We start from the raw sequence: 19,602 nt of genomic DNA, 5'->3' as shown, positions 1-19,602 counted from the left end.
TAGAAACCTGAGAAATCTTCCTGTGAACACTGGTAATAACTCAGTGCTGTTAACAGTAATCGCACGGTTTCGCCCAGTTTTTGTTTTGGCATCGTGTTGCTTTCCCGCTTCTCCCCAAGAGGAAGGTTGAGGTGGCCTAGGCAGAGAGGCTCTTGCCACCGCAGTATGGTGCAAGCTACAACCAAAATCACTCCTGGTCTGCCCCTGCCTACTCCATAGTGGGTAAGAGGAACACAGATGACTCATCTCAACCGTGAGTAACTGCTCACATTCCCCTTCTCACTGGATGCTGCTCATGGGATGCACATGACCAAAAAGTCTCTGCTCTTCCATGCCTGTGTCCTGGAGCCAAGGACTGGCAGGACTGGGGTGAAGTGTGAGGGAGCTTGCCAATGGCGACATGAGGTGGCACCAGCAGCAGTGGGAGGCTGAGGGAGATTCTGCTCATTCCCTCCTCTGCAGCTCCATAAGAAGGTGGCGATCAGTGGTTGCACGCGTTGTGAGCCAGGGTTGCCAAGGCTACATTGGGACAACGCTCTCAGGCTCACGGGTGGTTCTTGGGGTGTCCTGGGCACGGCCAGGACTTGGACTCGATGGTCCTGACGCGGCCTTTCCAACTCAGGATATTCTGTTCATCCCGCGAAGCCCACGGGGGCAAGCCTGGACGACAAGGTGCGAGGCGGCACCCCTGACCACGATTCCCACGCGGGATCCCCCGGGCAGAGGCAGCGGGCCCTCACGGCCAGGCTCCTCCCGCCGCCCTTACGGGAAGCGCGGCCCCGCCCGGCGCGGCCCCTCCCGCGGGGGGCGGACCCCGTATAAGCGCGGCCGCGGCCCCGCGCCCCCAGAGCCGCCGCGCCGCCCGCCCGCCGCGCCGCACCGCCATGATCGTCGAGAGCAGCCGGGACGCGGCGCCCGATGGCGGCGACGGCGGCGCCCTCAGCAGCCCCATCAACCTCGCCTACTTCTACGGGGCCTCGCCCCACTCCAGCGAGGGTAGCTGCTCGCCGGCGCACTCCTCCGCCCCGGGCTCGCCGGGATCCGACTCGGACCTCTCGGTGAGCAGCCGCGGCGGCGGCCGGAGGGACCCCCGGGGCGGCCCCCGCCCCGCGCTGCAAGGTACGGCGGGTCCCCGCGGCGGCCCCGGCCCCGGGGGGTGGCGGGGAGAGCGCGGAGCCGCGGGTCCCGCTCCGTCCCCTCGGGGGCGAAGCCGGCCGCCGATCCGCCTGCGTGCGAAAGCGGCCGAAGCGGTGAAAAGCGGACGCGTTTGGCCGGCGCTGCGTGCCCGGTGCCGCGGTGTTCCCGTCCGTGGAGCGGGAGCGGCAGGGCGGTCCCCGGGAAAACCGCACGGCCGTGGAATGGCGAAGGGGTACGCGGAGCAGCTCTCTGGCTCCTCTGCTAAATCAGGCTTTGGGTGCCTTTCCACTGGAGTTTCTGATTTTTTTTTTTCCTATATTTATTATTTGTTAAACGTAAACGAAATAGGTGGCTTACGTTCGGGTTTTGTTTTTATGTCTCCACAGTTGAACAACACATGGGGGGAGGAAAGCAGCACAGAGGACCTTTCCAGGGGGTCCGTGTGAAGAACTCCGTGAAGGAGCTCCTGCTGCATTTCAGGAGCAGCAAGCAGATGTCCTCGGGTCCTGCCACCGAGGAAAGCAAGGTAACTGGCAGCTTTCTGCACTGGCAGGCTTGATTTTAATGGTTGCTGAAGCTGGCAAGAAAACACATTGCGGTAATGCTAGAAATGAGCTTCTACTTTGCTGTGGATGGAATCAGTGTTTTTCCTTTTCAACACATAATGGAAAAATGCAGCTGGGAAGAAATCAGAAAGAAGGTTTACCATGAGAGAAGGAGAAATTTAAAAATGTTCTTACTAAGCTTTATTTTCTAAAGGGAGTCTGGATAAAGATACGTTTGTGTTGCGAAACCACAGAAATTCCATGTTGGCTGGAATGAGATCATTCATTGGAAGGGTTAGGGATTTTTCTCAGATTTGTTTGTCATGCTGTTGTGTCTCTCTGTGCAAAGCACACAGTGTAAAGGTGGGCCCTTTCAGTCTGAAAGGACCAAAAATACAGGAAATCTGGAGAAGATTAAAGGGTGTTTTTGATTAGATTAGATTATTTTTTCTGAGTGTGTTTGAAAGCTTCCTAGATGAGTGTTTTCAGAGGAAGATTTTTGCATAGGAAAGTTCATGACACTAAAGACGTGTAAAATTGGCTGGGTTATTTATGTTTCAAAAAAATCATCTGGTCTCTGGAAGGAATAATGCCTTTCTTTAGATTTTCTGGAGTTTTGTGGTATTATAACAAATGGCTTGAAAAGCCTAAAGAAAAACAGTGGGTTTTATTTAAGTTTCATTAAACTATTTCCATTTTCTAACCTTAATTAAAAGCAATTAAGTTAGGGTTAGAAAACCATGTACTAGAATTATTCTAAGGTATATTTGGTGTTTATAGAAGGAAGTCATGGCTACTTTCTTGTTGTTGTTGGGGGTTTTTTTGGGTGGATTGTTTTTTGTGTTTATTTGTTTTTGTTTGTTTTCCCCCAGAAATAACATTATAATAACAGAAAAATGTGCATTTTTCTTAACAGGCACAAGGAGGATTGGTGAACTACGAACCATACACAGGTAGACCATTTTTTAATATATACTCTGCAGTAACATTTTAAATCAATTGTAAGAGTAATCTCTAAATGGATTCTAAATTTATTTTCTTTTCACCAGAACTCAAGAACATACTGGGCCACAGTGGCAAAAGAAAGGCTCCTGAGCTCCTTTCTGATGGACCTTCTTTCAAACGCCAAGCGAATGTTCACCCACATCTCCTGGTAAGTGTGTAGTAATTTTTTCTGTGCCTTTATTTTTCAGTTTGCTTTGTATGATCAGAAACTACCAGATACAACTATACCTCTAATTTTCTGGGGCTTGTTTTGATTTGCCTTGTGTTGTTTTTTTCCCCCCACCATCAGACCCCACCCCAGACACCAACTTCTATGGATAGCATGGAGGAGACCCATAAAACTGACCCAAAGCGTGACAGCAGTTCTGATCTGCTTCAGAACATTATAAACATCAAGAACGAGTCGAGCCCCATCTCCCTGAACACGGTGCAGGTGAGCTGGTTGCACTCAGTCTCCAGCCACGGCTCGCCTGCTGAGCAGTACCAGGACAGCCCGGGAGCACAGGCTTTCTCCCCGTCCCAGAAGTACCAAGCATTCCAAGACCACACCAGCCAGCATATGCTTGATCCACCCCAACATTACCAGTTCCCTGCGTCCCAGAACCAAGATTTGTCACAGAGTTATCCTTCAGATGCCTCCCTGGACTACAGGCCGTTTGTTGCCAGTGACCAGTCTCCTGCCTACCAGCAGAGCACCTTTGAGAGCCACGAGCTGCCGTACTGTCCGCCGCAGAGCTTCTCTTCCCTCTTGAACGACTCGGAAGGCTCGGACAGCATCTCCGGTCCCCTCCAGCCGCTGAGCAGTGCCCACCCACAGGCCGAGGTTACCCCTCATGCCCCCAACTTCAGTTTGCTCTCCAGCAGCGTCTGTGGCAGTCTGGAGCGCAGCATCTCTTTGGCTACTCTGAATGTCTCGCTGCCTGACCAAAACATTGCCAGAAGCACGACGCAGCTGGGCAAGTCATTTTTTCAATGGCAAGTGGAACAGGAGGAGAACAAACTGGCTAACATCTCTCAAGACCAGTTCCTTGCAAAGGATGCTGATGGAGACACGTGAGTGCCGTTTATCTTGGTGTTTCTTTTGTGGGAGGTTGGGGAATGTTTCTGTTGGGGTTTTGGCAGACTGTGGGTTGTAGCGAAGCAGTTCAATAGCAGTGTTTGTGTCACAAGTGCAGTGGTTTGGCTGATCAAGGGAAAGGTGTGGTGTTGCTGATGGCTGCCATGCAGAGCTCCAGCACACTTGAGTAGATGTATTTTCTAATTTCAGGTGCTTATTTTTAGACTTGGCTAAACAGGGAGGAAAACATTCTAATTTAGAAGCTTTAGATTTCCTTGTAAGAAAATACCCATGTTCCTGTCTTAGTTACACAAAGGAGATCTGAAGCTGGCAGCCTAACACCCCTTCCTATACATTTGTTTCTGTGCTGTCTTGAGCCCTGTTTTGTGTCTGGTGGTGTAACTCTGTTGCCCCTCTTTCCTGCAGCTTCCTCCACATCGCTGTGGCCCAGGGCCGTCGAGCACTCTCCTACGTTCTTGCGAGGAAGATGGCTGCCCTGCACATGCTGGATATTAAAGAGCACAATGGCCAGGTGAAGATCTGAAAAAAGTCTTTGCACCTGCTTTGTGCACCTGGGTGTTTCTGTATGTCTGAACCCTGGGAAAGATGTGGTGAAATGCTTATTTAATATTAACCCCAAGATTTAGCCTGCATACTAATATTAACCTTGAGCTATTAATACTTCTTGGGATCACCTTGAGCTGGTAAAACTATGTGCTCTGCTTCATTTGTCCTGGCTTCCCAGTATTCATAATCACTGCTTAAATAATACCAGGTAGCTAGGGTTTTTATTTGTTTTAGTTGCTCTTTCCTGTTAGAGATCAGATGACTAATAGCTTAAATTTTCTTCTTGATGTTTGCAGAGTGCTTTCCAGGTTGCTGTGGCTGCCAATCAGCATCTCATTGTGCAGGACCTGGTTAGCTTGGGGGCTCAAGTGAACACCACAGACTGCTGGGGTAGGACGCCGCTGCATGTCTGCGCTGAGAAGGGGCATGCCCAGGTCCTCCAGGTAAGAGCCAGGCAGGCACAGCTCTGCCCCAACCCTTGACTCTTACCCTTGGTGTTAGCTGTGTTGGGAAACTCTGGAAACACCACTCCTTCCTTTAGCTTTCTCTCTGGGTAGCCTTGTGAGTCTGTCTACACATAGAGCTTAAAGTGGGACTGAATTTCTCATCAAGGTTTTCGAGTAATTTTGGGGGAATCCTCTAGTTTACCAAACCAAAACAATAAGTGTCCTCTTAATCATGGGATCATCGAATGGTTTGGGTTGGAAAGGACTTCAAAGATTTTCTAGTTCCAACCCCCTTGCTGTGCTCAGCAACACCTTTCACTAGACCAGGTTGCTCAGAGGCCCATTCCGAATGCCTTGAACACTTCCAGGGATGCTGTTATTCATTGCAACTTTATTACAGCTATTGCAGTAAGACAATAAACAAATTTGAAGCAGTATGTGGTTTGGATAAGACCTAAGTGTGTACCTGTTCCCACTTTTGTAGGCAATCCAAAAGGGAGCTATGGGAAGCAATCAGTATGTGGACCTTGAGGCAACAAACTATGATGGTGAGTAGTTAAGAGTTTATAATTTACAGAGTTACTGGATAGTACAGTGTTTTATAGCTACTGATGGGAATGCAATAAAATGCAGTATTTCCTTTTCAGATGGAAATTTACAGGTGCAATTGACATATCTGTCAGATGACAATGTGGTTAGTCTGTGTCTGTCAGGAGCTCTTTCCTCTTACATGTGATTGCTGTGTTTGGCATGGAGAGCATAGGTTGTAACTGGCCATTGTTAAAACATCGGAGTGCCAGCATTGTGTCAATGGATACAGTAGCCACAATCTGGCAGTAGAAAGCTGTTCTGTTTGGACCCCTTTTCCATAAAATAGCTCTTTCTAACACATAGTTTGTACAAAAATATATTAGTAATTGATTCTTTCATCATCTGCTGACTGAGAGCTCACAGTAGGCTGCTACCTCACTATTCTGTTGTTGATGGACGGTCCAGATCTCAGGCTGCTTGGGACCAGTCACTGTCAACTACAAATATGGAACCGTCCCTGGGCTTAATGGGGGTAGAAGCTTCTTTATCCAACCTCTGAAACAAGCAGCCAGTCAGTACTTCTGTATTGCATTTGTTCATTCATGATGATTTCTATGGTTTTTTTTTTGATGTTCAGGTTTGACAGCATTGCACTGTGCAGTTCTGGCCCATAATGTTGTGCTGCATGAACTGCAGAACTGTCAGCCACCTCACTCCCCTGAGGTCCAGGAGCTTCTGCTGAGAAACAAGAGCCTGGTAGAAACCATCAAGATCCTGATACAAATGGGAGCCTCTGTTGAAGCAAAAGTGAGTAAAATGCCTTAGTCTGAAGTGCCAGATCCAGAGAGAATGTGGAAGCAGGCTATGTTCCTTTCTCCCATGCTGCATTTATTACAAGGGAAGAAGACTAATTTGAAAGCTTCCCTACAGCTTAATTTATCCAGATGGGATGAGAATGCTCCATTTATTCAGAGCATGGTATTATCAATGCAAATGAATCTTGGGGAAGGAGGGAGGTGACAGTCTAATCTCTAGACTAAGAATGATGCTACGCTGGCTGCAGTGAGTGAGTGTTGTAAACGTAAGAATATGTTTGGAGCACTCTGAGGTACCCATAGTAGTAGGGTGCTGATGACACCTTGTTCTTGAACTGCAAATTTTAATTAAAAACTGCTTACCTCTGCACTTCAGGTCTGTGCCGTGCCAGACCATTACTTAGCCAAAATATCAAATATTACATTATGTAAGCTTACCTACAGATGAGATCAGGTTCCATTGTTCATTAGATGTTGATATTAAAATATATGTATTCAGATTCACTTTTGATGAATTGTAGTGCAAGTATGTTTGCTCAACACTCTGCAGTTACTTAGCTTTCTATTTTTATTTGTCTGCATGTTCCCCCTGGATAGGTGAAGCACCTGCAGGGAAGACTAAACAGTTTCTTTTTTTGATAGGATCGCAAAAGTGGTCGCTCCGCTTTACATTTGGCAGCAGAAGAAGCAAACCTGGAGCTCATTCGTCTCTTTTTGGAGCTGCCCAACTATCTCTCTTTCGTTAATGCAAAGGTATGGTGATTTTTCCATAATATGGATAGAGAAAGAGAGGCTCATGCCCCACTTTTCCTTCATGGAGTTGCTTTGTGCTCCCCAGGCTTACAATGGCAACACAGCCCTGCACGTGGCTGCCAGCCTGCAGTACCGCGTGAGCCAGCTGGATGCTGTGCGCCTGCTCATGCGCAAGGGAGCCGATCCCAGCGCCAGGAACTTGGAGAATGAGCAGCCAGTTCATCTGGTTCCTGATGGCCTTGTAGGGGAACAGGTAAAAAAACTCATAGCAGCCCTCTCCTTCCATCTGTCCCTGTCCACACAAAAGCTGTGTTCCGCTCCAGAAGTTTCTTTGGGGTTTTGAGTTGCAGCTTTCAAGGAAAAGATTTAGCAAATACCATTTTATTCTTCAGATCTTCAGATTCAACACCAAGATCAGGCAGAATATGCAGACCTGAAATTTTAGGTTCCATGTTATTTTTTCCATCTCAAAAGCTTTTACCTGTCAAGATAGGCTTTGTTTCTGTAACCCTGCAACATACTGGATTCAATACTCCTTCTCTTGCTCATCTCAGTATGGCCTGAGTTCATGCTTTTATTGCTCTTGTCAGAACTAGTAATGACAGTTCTTAGGTCTGAGTAACAGATGAAGAAAATCACTTTTTCCTCCTTGATGAAAAACTGACTCTTGACCTAAGACTAGTAACTTAAGTGCAGCTGAGTTGCTGACTGTTGCCTTTCATTGGTTCAAATGCTGTGAAGTGGGATCACTTCTGGTGTAACTGAACTCAGGACCTAGGCTTGGATAAATGAATGCAAAACTCGATCTAGGGTGGGATTTTTTCAGGACTCACTTCAAGATGATGAATACTGATGTTTCTGTCTTTTTCTCTTCTCCAGATAAGACGTATCCTCAAAGGGAAGGCGATTCAGCAGAGAGTGTCGCCGTTTTAGGCTCCATGTTTCTTGGAGTTCAGCAACTTACACTCACTGTCAGTCAGGCAGTCCTAATCTATCTGTAAATAGAGCATTTGCCTGGTGTGGGCAAATGTTAGTTGTTTCTGTGAAACAAAAGTATTTTGTTCACTATTATATAGTGGGTTACATAAGAGTAAAAAAGCCCCAAACCCAGCAATCAAATTCCTCCAGCCAAAAGGGAATGCTTCATTCCCAAGTATGTGGAACGTTTTCCTGGCTACCTGTATTTCTGTGTTTCATAGCTATGGTGAGACTGAATTTATTTAAACAGCCATACAGATAACTTCCAAACAAGGGCAATTCTTTGGGATTTTTTTGAGTGCTGATACAGGTCAAAATTGCAGAGATTTTTGTTGTGTTTTTAGTAACACTTAAATGCAAGAGAAATGAAATATTTTTGAAGTTGAACCTTTATTTATGTAACTTTGCGGCTTTGTTCTAGTATCTTGTGCAGGATTGTATATAGTCACTGACATTATTGTACATTTGTATAGTTCTAAGAATCTATTGATCACTTGGGGAAGGATCTGAATAAACAAGTTCCTTGATCTTGAACTTGAAAATTGCATACAGAGTTATAATACTACACTGATGCAAATCAGGTAAATTCTGTTGTTCTGAAAGACTGAGGTTGGAAGGTAGAGTTATGATAGATTGTACCTGGCACTGATTTGTACATACTTTTGGAGTTGTGTAATAAAACATGAAAAGCTGTGCTTATTCAGGGGACTGTGTCAGATTTTCTTGTACCCAGTAGGGATTTTTCTTGTGATAGAACAATAGATTGAGAGAGGAGGATCATTATTTTTATAGTATGTATGTTACTTGTACTTTTAATCCTGATTCAGTGCAAGTGTTCGGCCTGCACTTCACTGTTGATGCATGCTGAAATCTCTCAATGTTAATTATAATACTTCGACGTGTGTAAGCCTTACTGGTTGGGCTTAAGCCTTACTAGTTGGTGAGGCTTAAGCACATGTATAAGTATCTTGCTGAATTGCGCTCTAGTTAATTCTAGAGTCTTAAAGTTTTCAATCTCCTAAGCAGAGTTAGTCCGTTTATGGTTTTACCTTATAGGTATAGTGGCTAGAAAAGTAATATTTGACATTAACAGTTTTTCTATTTTTTAATAATTATTAATGGAAAATGTATACTAATGATGCTGTATACTTATGTTCTGTTGGATAAAACTTCCTCCTGTCATTTTCTGAATGATCCATGCTGGGCTGTAATCCAGTAATATGTTCTCTGTATGGTCTTTGTTCTTAAACTGTTTTTTTCATCACATGCAGTTCTCTGTTGTAACCATTTAATTAGTCTGATTATGCTGTTTTGGCAAAGTATGTCTTGTAGACAAGCTAAATGAAAAAATCTGATATGCAAAGGCTTAGTTGCAATGTATTTCTTGAAGGGTTATGTGTAACTTGTGTTTGAATAAACATGCTCATTTAGTTCTGGTGGTTACTGTGTGTGATACAAATAATGCCATAGTCAAGCTTGAGGTAAAACTGATTTAGCATGGTGAGGCTGAAAAGCCATTTGCTAAAGTGAAATGAATTCTTACCATCATGCTGGTTATTCTTTGTCTTGTTTGATGCTTGTGTTCTGGGTCATGCGCTGTGCGCTTGTGTTGTCTGTGAACTTAGTAGATGTGCCCCAAATCAAATTAATAGTCACCAGGTTGGAACCTGAACACTTGTCCTTGCATACTGGAAAGAATGATAGCCATTCTGACAATGTTATGTTCTCCCCAGGACTTCCCTGTCTTGGTCCTCAGTTCTGGCAGCTCAGGCACAAGTGTCACCCTAGCACACGTGACAGTCTTTGTTAGGAAATAGGGCCGTACACATGGGGATGGGCTCTCTGTCTCAGAGGTGGTGATGAGATGGTTCTGAGCTGGCAGTGACCCTTCAGGGGAAGAGCTGTCATCACAGCCTGTCCCAGCTGAGGATGGAGCTGGAGAGATTGCAATAGTTGAGGTAAAAGTGGATGCAGCATTAGGATCTGTAGGAAAGGAAGAAGACTAAGGGCTTCTATGTAACTGTATGAACCTGCTGTCCAGCCTGCCGTACTGCTGCTTGTGGTGAGGGTGAAAGTGTGGGAATTAGAAGAGGCCCAGAGGTGTGGAGGAGCCTCCCTGTAAGGAGCAGCAGAGTAGTTGAGGACAGTCCTGCAGAGCCAAAACATGCCAAAGAACCTGAGTGGGGATGAACTTGCTCTCCCTTCCATCATGAGAGCTGGAAGCTATTGATGAAGGTACTGCACGCACAACAGGCAGCAGGAAACAGAATTGAATTTGTTATTAGGATATGCAAAGATGAAATGGCCCCTCATTATGTGAACAGATAATTGTGTCTAGATTGTGTTGAAGATGCTGTCATCTGCACCTCTCACTGCAAGTGACCCTGCCTTGGGTATAATGTTTTTTATTTATGCATGGAATCTGATAGTACTGTTTCCAGTTAATTTTCATTTTCATAATAAGAGATGATTACACTTGAGAGAGTTACTGATGAGATATTCTGGCCCTTCAGATCAGGCTGATCTGACTGCCTGGCACTCCTTTCTGGGCATTGACTGAGTCATTTCACATGGGCATTAAATACCCTGGGCTTGTAAGGGTGGCATGTGTTCAGCCAGTTCTTGAGCTGAAGGAGGTGAGAGCATTTAGCAAGCAGTGTGGTGCTTTCTGTGGCACTTGTGCCCTCCTGCAGGGGCACTCCTGGCACTCCAAGTTAGAAAATTCCTAGGGGGAGGCTCTAGTGTTTGAAACTTCATCTGCCTGGAGCATAATATCATTGTCTGGAGAGTTCAGTAGGTAATTTCACAAGAAAGCATCCCTGCTCTGACTCATTTTTCTTATGATCTTGGGAAGGTCTGGCATATCTGACCCAGTTTAGTTGGCTAGTCGAAGCAATTCCTTTTTACTGAAGGCCAAGTGACACTAAATATTTAGCACACTAACAGTGTTTTCCTGATAACTTATGATTCTTGGAACTGTTGAATAGCTTTTATTGATGTGGATGTAGGCTCACCATTTATTTCACTAGTTGCAGTAGAGACAGAAGAGACTGGCTTGGTCCCGAGTAGGAATATTAAGACACATTTTTTTTTATTCCCAGGACGTTTCTGATTTGTTTGTCTAAGTAAGCCAAACCTCAGTAAAGGGCTGCTTTTTGATTTTTGTGGGCTACTCATCCATCTGGAGTTGGGGAAGGTGGCAATCCATGGTTTACAAGAAATGTGTTCTGCTTCTGGAGATGGAAAATGTACATTTCCCACATTTATTGCTCACTTTATATTTTTATCAGAAAAAACATAGCCAGGAAATACGTTCTTAGAGAGGTTGGGTGTGGTAGAACTGACTGTGAGGACACGACATGAACAGCTTGTTCTTTTTACCTGACAATTTGCTTGTCTGGTGGCCTTTCTTTTAAAAATATTTATGCTCTCCTGTGTAAGGAAAGAGCTGAGGCTGGTTAAAGTGCAGTGAACATATAAAGAACAGGTTCCTGCAATTACATATATGCGAAAAATTGACCTGGTATTTCAACACATCCAAATCTTTCTATTGTTATCTATTACTTTTCCTGAGTGTTTGGTGATATTCTTGGCCTGAGATACTGATGCTTGGGAGGAAATGCTCATCTGTACACGGAGCCTGTATGGTCAGCTCTTTTCCTGGCAAAATTTCTGACTATTCTTGGCAGTATTTCTTTAGATCTGCTTCCTGATAGCAAAAATCTCAAGGCAGCACTAATGAAATTGGGAACCACATGAGTGCAGAAGTCCTACATCTGAGGTTGTCTGTCTTATAATAGTGGAATTTAGACACTGGTTTCTTCTCCAGGTACCTATCTCAGTCTTGCTGGAGAAGAGTAAAATATCTTGGGCAGTGTTTTCCTAGTGTCTGTTTTCAGCTTTTGTTGTTGAGGCTGTCTCAATAAATCTTTACCTCTTTATCTCTTAGCTCTGAAAATGTGATCTAGACTGTTTTGAGAAAGTGATTGCTGTGTTAACCAACCTATACTTCACACATGTTTTTCCCCTTGGTTTCTGGTGAAATTTTTCCCTTCCGGTTGTCTGTCTTATAATAGTGGAATTTAGACACTGGTTTCTTCTCCAGGTACCTATCTCAGTCTTGTTTCTGGTGAAATTTTTCCCTTCACCTTTGCTAGTCAGAAGGCCTGATGGGAAGATGACTAAGGTGGTGCTTTAGCTTTGGAAGGGGGAGCAGACAATTGAAATAAGTTGCACATTTTACACATGTTTTTCCCCTTGGTTTCTGGTGAAATTTTTCCCTTCCCCTTTGCTAGTCAGAAGGCCTGATGGGAAAATGACTAAGATTTAGAAGGGGGAGCAGACAATTGAAAGAAGTTGCACATTTCTTCTCTAGATGTGTCTGGGCTGCAAGGCAGACTGAAGAGTGAGTGAACTGTCTTGTGGATGCAGTGCAGAGTTGCTTTTGCATGTGCTTAATGGAAGCTTGTAGTTCTGTTCTGATGAGCTGGGCCACACAGATGACCTGTTGGTACCACAGTGGGTACCATCTTTTTCTAAGGTAGGTCATGGTATCAAATGCTGTGTGTTGGCCCCAGATAACAGATTTCTTCAGCAATGCTGAGTACTTTCCATTGACTCAGCCTGGGAGAGGGATAGAACTTGGGTCATTTCAGTCCATGGCTCCTTAGGACAGCCTTCAATCTATCTTGAGGCTTTTGTGGGAAGGCCCAGAGCTGTCCCGTAATCTTCAGAGCCAGGCTTGCCATACAAAAGGACAGGGACTCTGTAAACACTGCTATTCATGGCTAGCCAATAAGCCCTGAAGAGCTGAGCACCTACGTCTTGTTTATTCACAGGAGGAACACAGGTCCTTGCCCAAGGACTTTCACTCCACTAAAAACATCCCATTAAGTGGTGCCAATGAATTTGGCATTTCTGTAGGAAGAATTGGAAATTTGAAGTCACAGTGATGAAAACTCCTGAGAGGTGCTTACAGTGTCCTTTGCACTGTGCTGCAGTTGGATGTACGGTGTAGAAATAAGAACTGGGTCACCAGTGACAGCCCATGTTCATTTTGAGGGGAAGTGTTTTAGGAGCAGTTTGAGAAAAACCATCAAGATAGTTGTGTGCCATTATCATTATTCATCAGTAGATTTCCAGGTGGCTTCAAAAGCCAGCAGTAATCACCAGTGTCATCGGCAAGATAAGAAACCTGAAGCAGGGAGGAGGAAAGAAGCTCATCTGAAGAGACTTGAACCACAGGAGCTCCATCCAAAGGCTGTGCAAGCTTGCAATTATTCTAGATGCCTGCTCTTTCTAAATTTGCCAAATAGCACAATGAGTAATGCCTGATCTATTGGTTATTCATGATCCTTCTGTAGGTCATTCATGTTGAGTTCATGTGTTTTGCATGCTCAGTTTGGAGACCCTGCCTGTGATACTGCTTTTTTGCTAACTGCTAGGATTATCAGGCTGTTTGGAGCAGCCATTGGACAATGCCTCAAAAATAAGCTTTTTCACCTGAAAAATTTAACATTTCTAAGCCCTGATTGCTGGAACAGGAAGAGAAAAAGCAGACCCAGACTAGTAAAAAATGCACCAGAGCAAATTGAGTATGCTACAATGGCAGGGAACTCTGTGTTAGACCCATGACTCTAGACTCACTGCTTCTTGTGAACACTTGACGCAAAGTTAAGGAAACCTTTTATAAGTGAGGCAAAATCATGTAAAGACATTTTGAAAAGCTAGTCATGAAACATCGTTGGTCATTAATGGATTTCTTAAAAAATAAAAGGGAAAATGAGTCAAACTGAGGAATAAGCATTTGTCTTAGTGGTTTGAGGTTTTAATGGCACTTAAGACATCACCATGAATGCTCTGATGGAGCTATATGAAACATGTCTTCCTACTGGGATAGAGGTGAGGAGATTGAGCTCAGGACATGGATGACTCATCAGGAAATAACTATGCCACTGGGATAGACGGACCTCTCTTAACAAAAATAAACATGGGAGGGAAAAAGAAAGTATTTAAAAATTAGCAGATAGGACAAGATGCTTTACTGCTTTTATTTTTTTTTAATCTTTATTTTTACACAGCTTTTATCCACTTCTGTTCTAGCCCCTGGCTCTAGTCTCAGGCTGGTATGATTATTCATTTTCTCAAACTTTCTCACACATGTCTGTGAATAAAATACATGCATATGTAGAGTAAGTTTATAATATGGATCAATTTATTTTTGTATTCTGTAGGAGAATTGTATGTATATATATGCATGCAAAATGTAAGTATGTAAAATGTATTGTGTGGGAGTACATAAGGCAGCAAAACTCTTTCAAGAAGATGAATCTTTTTATCCAGGAGTAATTCATTACTTTAGAAGTTTTTGCCTTCTTTTGTTAAAAATAGAAACTTTTCCCATGCTATTCTCTTGAATTTGCAAATTGAATGCAGTAGTGAAAACCAAAGTACTATGAAGAATACAAGTTAGGTTTCTAATGGTTTTCTGTCCTGAGAATGACTGCCAGTGTAGACTCTCCCATGCCTAATAAGGATGAAGCACATTCCTTGGCTCTTGGTGAGGACCCTAAAGTTCTCCCTTGTTTCTGATAAATCCATAAATCTTGACATTTGTGTGAAATAGTAAGTCTTGCCATCTCTGCTCTCTTTTACTATAAGGAGAAGGACCCCAGGAAAGGCATGTACCTTGTGTCATAGAGTGTTAACACTGCAAAGGGTGGATCTGCCCCCTGGAAACCAGCATACAATGCACCAGCAAGTTCTAGTCCTCACCCAGGGCTGAAACCTGTCTGTGCAACCAGTAGTGCAAAGACAGGTACCTTTGTACTTTATTATAGACACAGTAAACAAAGAATTTTTGTTTCTTCTTCCTTAGCTGTCATAATGAAATTTTATTATTGCAGTGGTTTTATCTGCCTTCTGATGAACATGAATGTCGTTAGCCTCTTTCCCACGCTCTCTGCATCCGTGTCTCAAGGTGCGTCTCTTGATTCCAGGGCAGCCCTTCCTTTCCATGCCTCGTGTCCCCAGCTGGCAGAGCAGGCTGGGCTGCGGTGGCTGCGGCTGAGCCCGGGGACAGCCGATGGAAGGGAGCGCTGGAGCAAACCTGGCCGCCGGCATGCGGTCACTGGCCACTGGCTCCTGGTGGAGCAGTCTGGGCTCAGGACTAGGGTTTGCTTGGATGTGGAGAGCAGTAGGACGGGTGCACTTCTGTCTGGCTGGCTTTGGACACTGGGCACAAGTGAGAGGTATCCTTGCTGCAGGGACAGTAGCAGTCGTCTCCTGTTTGTCTGAGCAGGACAGAGCAGGAGCACCAGGAACATGGCTAATAAGCTTCATGTGCTTTCTAGGAAGGTGGTGTAAAGATGCAGCAACAGCTGTGGGGAAGGTAGCCTGCTCCTTCTGCCTTCCTGCTCCCAGGTTGATGCCTGGACTCGTGCTTCCCTGCTCCCATGGGAGGATGGTCCTTTGCTCTCCAGACAAGGGCTCGGTTGTCACTCCATAGCTGGGACTGCAACTATGAAGATCTCTTGACCCTTCCTCTGCAAGCCCAATAATAGATCCCTTTCCTTCAGGGATCTACTGGTGGCTGCCACCCTCCTCCAACCTTGTGTCTGTTCCCACCCTGTCCTCCCCATATGTGGTGTGGATCTTGTGACAACCTCTGCCCCAAGAGCTCTTGTTTGAGATGCTGGGTGCAGGGACAAGTGCAACAGGGGCCCAACTTCAAAAAGATGCGTCTTCCCTGATCACTGGCTTGATATCTTCCCAAAGTCCTCCTGGAACAGATGGGTGTTCAGGGAAGATTTGAATAAGGAGAGGGAGGAGGTCTGACAGCTCCATCTGGGACTCCATCAGCTGCTCACCATTTGTGTACAGACTTTATGCTCTGCTGTGGCATTGTCCTTGTTATCATGCTGGTGGCTCTGGTTCTTGCTCTGCCTGTTTATTTTTACTCCATTGTTGTATTTACTGCTCCTGAACTCTTTATTCTTGTTGGCTCCTGATAAATTACTGTCTCTTATTAGCCTGAAATTACTTCCTCTTAACAACCTTTAATTATTTGCTGCCATCATATCTTGGTGCTACATCCTCTTAATTAGGGTTGCCATACTAGTAGAGACTCTTCTGTGCCTTTGTTAAATCCATTAGCTTTGCTTCTGGCTTGTCTTGGCCATTCTCTCATCTTTTCCTACTCCTGCTTCTCCATCCACTTGTATCTTCCATTGATACTATGGACCATCCCTCCTGTCCTTTCCTGTTGGCTTTTATGGTCCTACTGCAGCCCTCTGGTTGCCAGGTCCTTCTTGCCTTGTTCTTTCACAACCTACATACTACCTGCCTTTTTTGGGCACTGGAGAGTGTTAATCAATTTATTTTATTTTTTTCTTTATCTTCTCTGTTTGCTTTTATGCATTCTTTGATCTGTCTGTCCATATTTCCCCATCCCTCTTATCTCTTGCTTTGAGAGGGGTTTTGGTTTCTTTTCTCTGCTGGTGTCCCTGTTCCTTTGGTTGGATGCACTTTGCAAATTTCTCCTCCCCTTTGCTGACAAACTTCATTTTGAGAACTGTTATTTTCTCAAGACTAGTTCCAATGACTCTTTGGGGACCTTTTTCTTTAGCAGCTCCCAGAAACCTCCATCTTACTGTATTCAGTCCACCAAATCTATCTCTGGTACTTGTTTACCATAGAATTATGGAACGCTTTGAGTTGGAATGGACTTTAAAGATTATCTGGTTCCAGCCCCTGTGCCATAGACAAGAACATCTTCCACTAGAGCAAGTTGCTCAAAGCCCCATCCAACCTGGCCTTGTCCCCATTTTCTGCTCAGGCTCCTGCTTGGAGCACTGTCTCTGTGCTTGGGCAGTCGGATCCTGCCTGTCCTGGTGTCTTTGAGTGTTCCACCTCTATGGAGCTTAGGCTTACCGATTTGCTACAGCATTCAGTGTCCATCACCACTCTGCATTGTGCTCTGTGTTGTTCCCAGAACTGAATCCATTTTCAGCATCACTGCTGTATTCATCTTCTCTCCTGACATTTGCTAACTTCTGAAAATCCTACCAGCTTTCCTTTGTAGCACCACCAGCACATTTGCTCTTGTGTTGGCTGCTACTAAAGTGTTGGCTGTGGAAAAAGAATTGAAACTTAGGAGACTAGAAGGGGAAGAAAAAGTGATCAAACCTAGAAACAGATAAGCCTTGTTCATGAGCGTAGAATTAATCTATTCTCTCACCTTAGTCTCTTTTTCAAATTCCTCTGGTCGTAACCCATTGCTGAAATGTCAATTGCCTGATTCTGTCCCTCATGTGCTGGTACCAGAAGTCCTGCAGCCTCTGTGCCTCTCTGTTCACCTGTGTTGAAAACTGGCACAGCCTGCAGCTCACCCTCCTGCCCAGCCTGCACATGGGGCCATCCTGCCTTTCAGCGCAGGGGCCAGCAATTTCCACAGTGCTGTCCTTTCTTTCCCAAAACTGGAGCACGAAGATTTCCAGCTGCTGTCTGTGTTTACCCAGAAGTGTTTTCTTTGCTGTGCCACGTCTTCATGGCCTAGGCCATGTGCCTCATGGATGCAGTTGACAGAGGCTGGTGAGGCCAGGGTGTTTTGCTGGTACTGGGGAGCCATCTGCAAAGTAACCTTTGCTCAAGAGTCTCATTCCCCCCCAGCCAGTGCTGTCAGTTCTCAGGACCTGTCTGCTTGCTCCAAGCATTCGGCAAAATTACGGGAATGATTCTCTCTGTGTAAGTCATTAGTTTAACTAATATTGTATCTCTTTATTGTAAAAACGTTCTTTGAGGTTAATTAATGAGGAGTGGGAGGAGATAAAATGAACTCTGGTTTTGCAGGTGAAACACCATTCCTTTAAAACAAAATTTTTGTAATGTTAAAAAAAAAAATAAACCCACTTAAAAGAAACCTCTGCTTCTTCCTGTGGGGAGACTGTTTCCCACAGAAAGTTGTACCTTATCCCCCCCGCCCCCCACCCCTTCCTTTTTTTTTTTAAAGCAAGATATTCCCTGCATGTCCATATCTGCCTATCTTCAGTCTTTCTCTTAACAAAGTGATAACATCTTGGATCACCAGGATGCATGCCAGTGGCTTGTCCCTTCAAAACACATCAGGTGCATAACATAAGGTATGGAAATTCTGTGATGTCTCAGATGGAGGACACAGCTTTCTGACTTTCCTTCCATAGTACCGTGGCAGCTGCCAGCTCCTGCCACATCTCACAGGGCCTCTTGCACAATGTGTGGTGCCTCAACAATAAATCTCAGCAGACTCTCAAGATGTCCATGTGAAAATTACTCTGTCTGTGAAGAAATGGGCCTGAGAGTAAGTGTGGTGCCCAGCACTCCCTGTGGTACCCCAGCTGTCCCCCAGGAGATGGGAGGTTGCTGTTGCCAGGGACATCCCAGTGCTGCTGTGGAGGGGATGGCACAGCCCCTCTCTGCCCAAAACCACCATCTTCTGCCAAGGCTGTCAGAGACCTTGCAGACTGCAACAAGCCCGGGAAGAGCTTCCTTAGGTGTGGCTTCTGACTGTCATGCCCTTATCAGAAAGCTGTGGGGAAGTTTGTGTTAGGCCTATTCTCTTGCTAAACAGAACTTCAGCTTCCAAGTCGGTCAGCCCAGCTGGCAACTTCATTCCAAGTGAGGGTGCCTTAGGGAAAAAGCAATGTAGAGAGACCCTGCAGCTCTTGTAGCTTTCCTTGTGTCCTGTTTCTAGTACCACCAGCCTCTTTTTGTGCCTAGCTCAATAGCACCTTGGCAGTACCTGTGGTGGTGGGGGAGGAGTTCCTGCTTGGCTCTTACAGAGGTCACAGCTGCAGCACTCTCACAATGCATTCAGTATTCTCCAGCTCTGTTAAAGACAGCTTTTTGCTTTTTCTCCACAAGACACATGCTAACCAGAAAATAAGGCCGTACTAAACAGATTTGGAGCTACCTGGTCATTTTGATTGTATGATACACAACGGCCTTGAAAGGAGCCCTGGAGCACCAGTGTAGGTTTTTTCCTACCACAGGTGCCTTGTGCTGGTTAGGGTGAGGATGGGCTGTGAGACTGATCATTTAATTGCAGAAGTGGAGACTGGGCTGCTGAGCAAAAGATGGATGAATTTGCTCCAAAAAATGTGTGTTTGGCTGCAGCCCAGTGCCTGTGTGCCTTGGCACGCTGTGGGCTGGGATGGGCAAGGAGCAGGAGGGGCAGGCGTGGGGGATAGGCCTTGGCACCACGGTGGAGCGAGCGGCACGCCTGCTCCGAAGGAAGCAGGTGGGAGGTGATGGGAACCTGGGAGCTCTCGGTGGCATGGCTCGGCTTGCTCTCTTCTGCCCTGCCAGGCTGGGGCCCTGGCACTCCCAGCTGCTATGCTCCTGTTCCACATTTTCCTTGTTGCTTTTCTTTGCTTTCTGGTGAGCCAAACCTTGTTTTGGAGGGGGAGAGAGAGTGGTGCAAGTGAAAGAGATCTTCATCGGTGGGGAAAGCAGAGACTCATTCTTAAAATCTCTTGTCTTCACCTTTCTGACTCTCAGAGGAACAGCAAAGCACTTCCTGTGTCCATGCAGGAGCTTGCCTGGGATGCTGGCTCCAGGAGGATGCTCTCAGACCCCAAGGTGCTCTCTTGCAAAGCTGTCCATGGAAATATGTGTTTGAGTGCACGGGAAGGGCCAAAACGCAAAAACATCCTGTTAGTTCTGGCAAAGCTCATCATCACACACAGCCCAGCCTGGAGCTGTGTGCAAATTCCTGAGGCAGGCCTGATAGA

General features: G+C 45.5%; 1 protein-coding gene across 2 annotated transcripts; it reads left to right on the top strand.

The window, feature by feature from the left end:
• The first annotated feature begins 884 nt into the window (after positions 1-884).
• NFKBIZ (NFKB inhibitor zeta) lies at positions 885-9,270 on the top strand. 2 transcript variants are annotated; one of them, XM_041422471.1, is made up of 12 exons: positions 885-1,119; positions 1,524-1,663; positions 2,599-2,635; positions 2,732-2,835; positions 2,977-3,740; positions 4,171-4,276; positions 4,608-4,754; positions 5,242-5,305; positions 5,926-6,095; positions 6,746-6,856; positions 6,942-7,109; positions 7,736-9,270. In XM_041422471.1, the coding sequence occupies exons 1-12, from the start codon at positions 885-887 to the stop codon at positions 7,787-7,789; spliced, it is 2,100 nt and encodes a 699-aa protein (XP_041278405.1). In that variant the 3' UTR covers positions 7,790-9,270. The 2 variants fall into 2 exon arrangements, with proteins under 2 accessions (XP_041278405.1, XP_041278406.1); XM_041422472.1 differs by lacking the exon at positions 7,736-9,270 and having other exon boundaries at positions 933-1,058; positions 6,942-7,675.
• The last annotated feature ends 10,332 nt before the right edge of the window (positions 9,271-19,602 follow it).

The sequence above is a fragment of the Onychostruthus taczanowskii genome, unplaced genomic scaffold (assembly GCF_017590055.1).
Source record: "Onychostruthus taczanowskii isolate IOZ18803 unplaced genomic scaffold, ASM1759005v1 scaffold73, whole genome shotgun sequence".
Taxonomy (NCBI): domain Eukaryota; kingdom Metazoa; phylum Chordata; class Aves; order Passeriformes; family Passeridae; genus Onychostruthus; species Onychostruthus taczanowskii.
The sequence above is the reverse complement of the archived record's forward strand: the minus strand, read 5'-3'. Positions and strand labels throughout refer to the sequence as shown.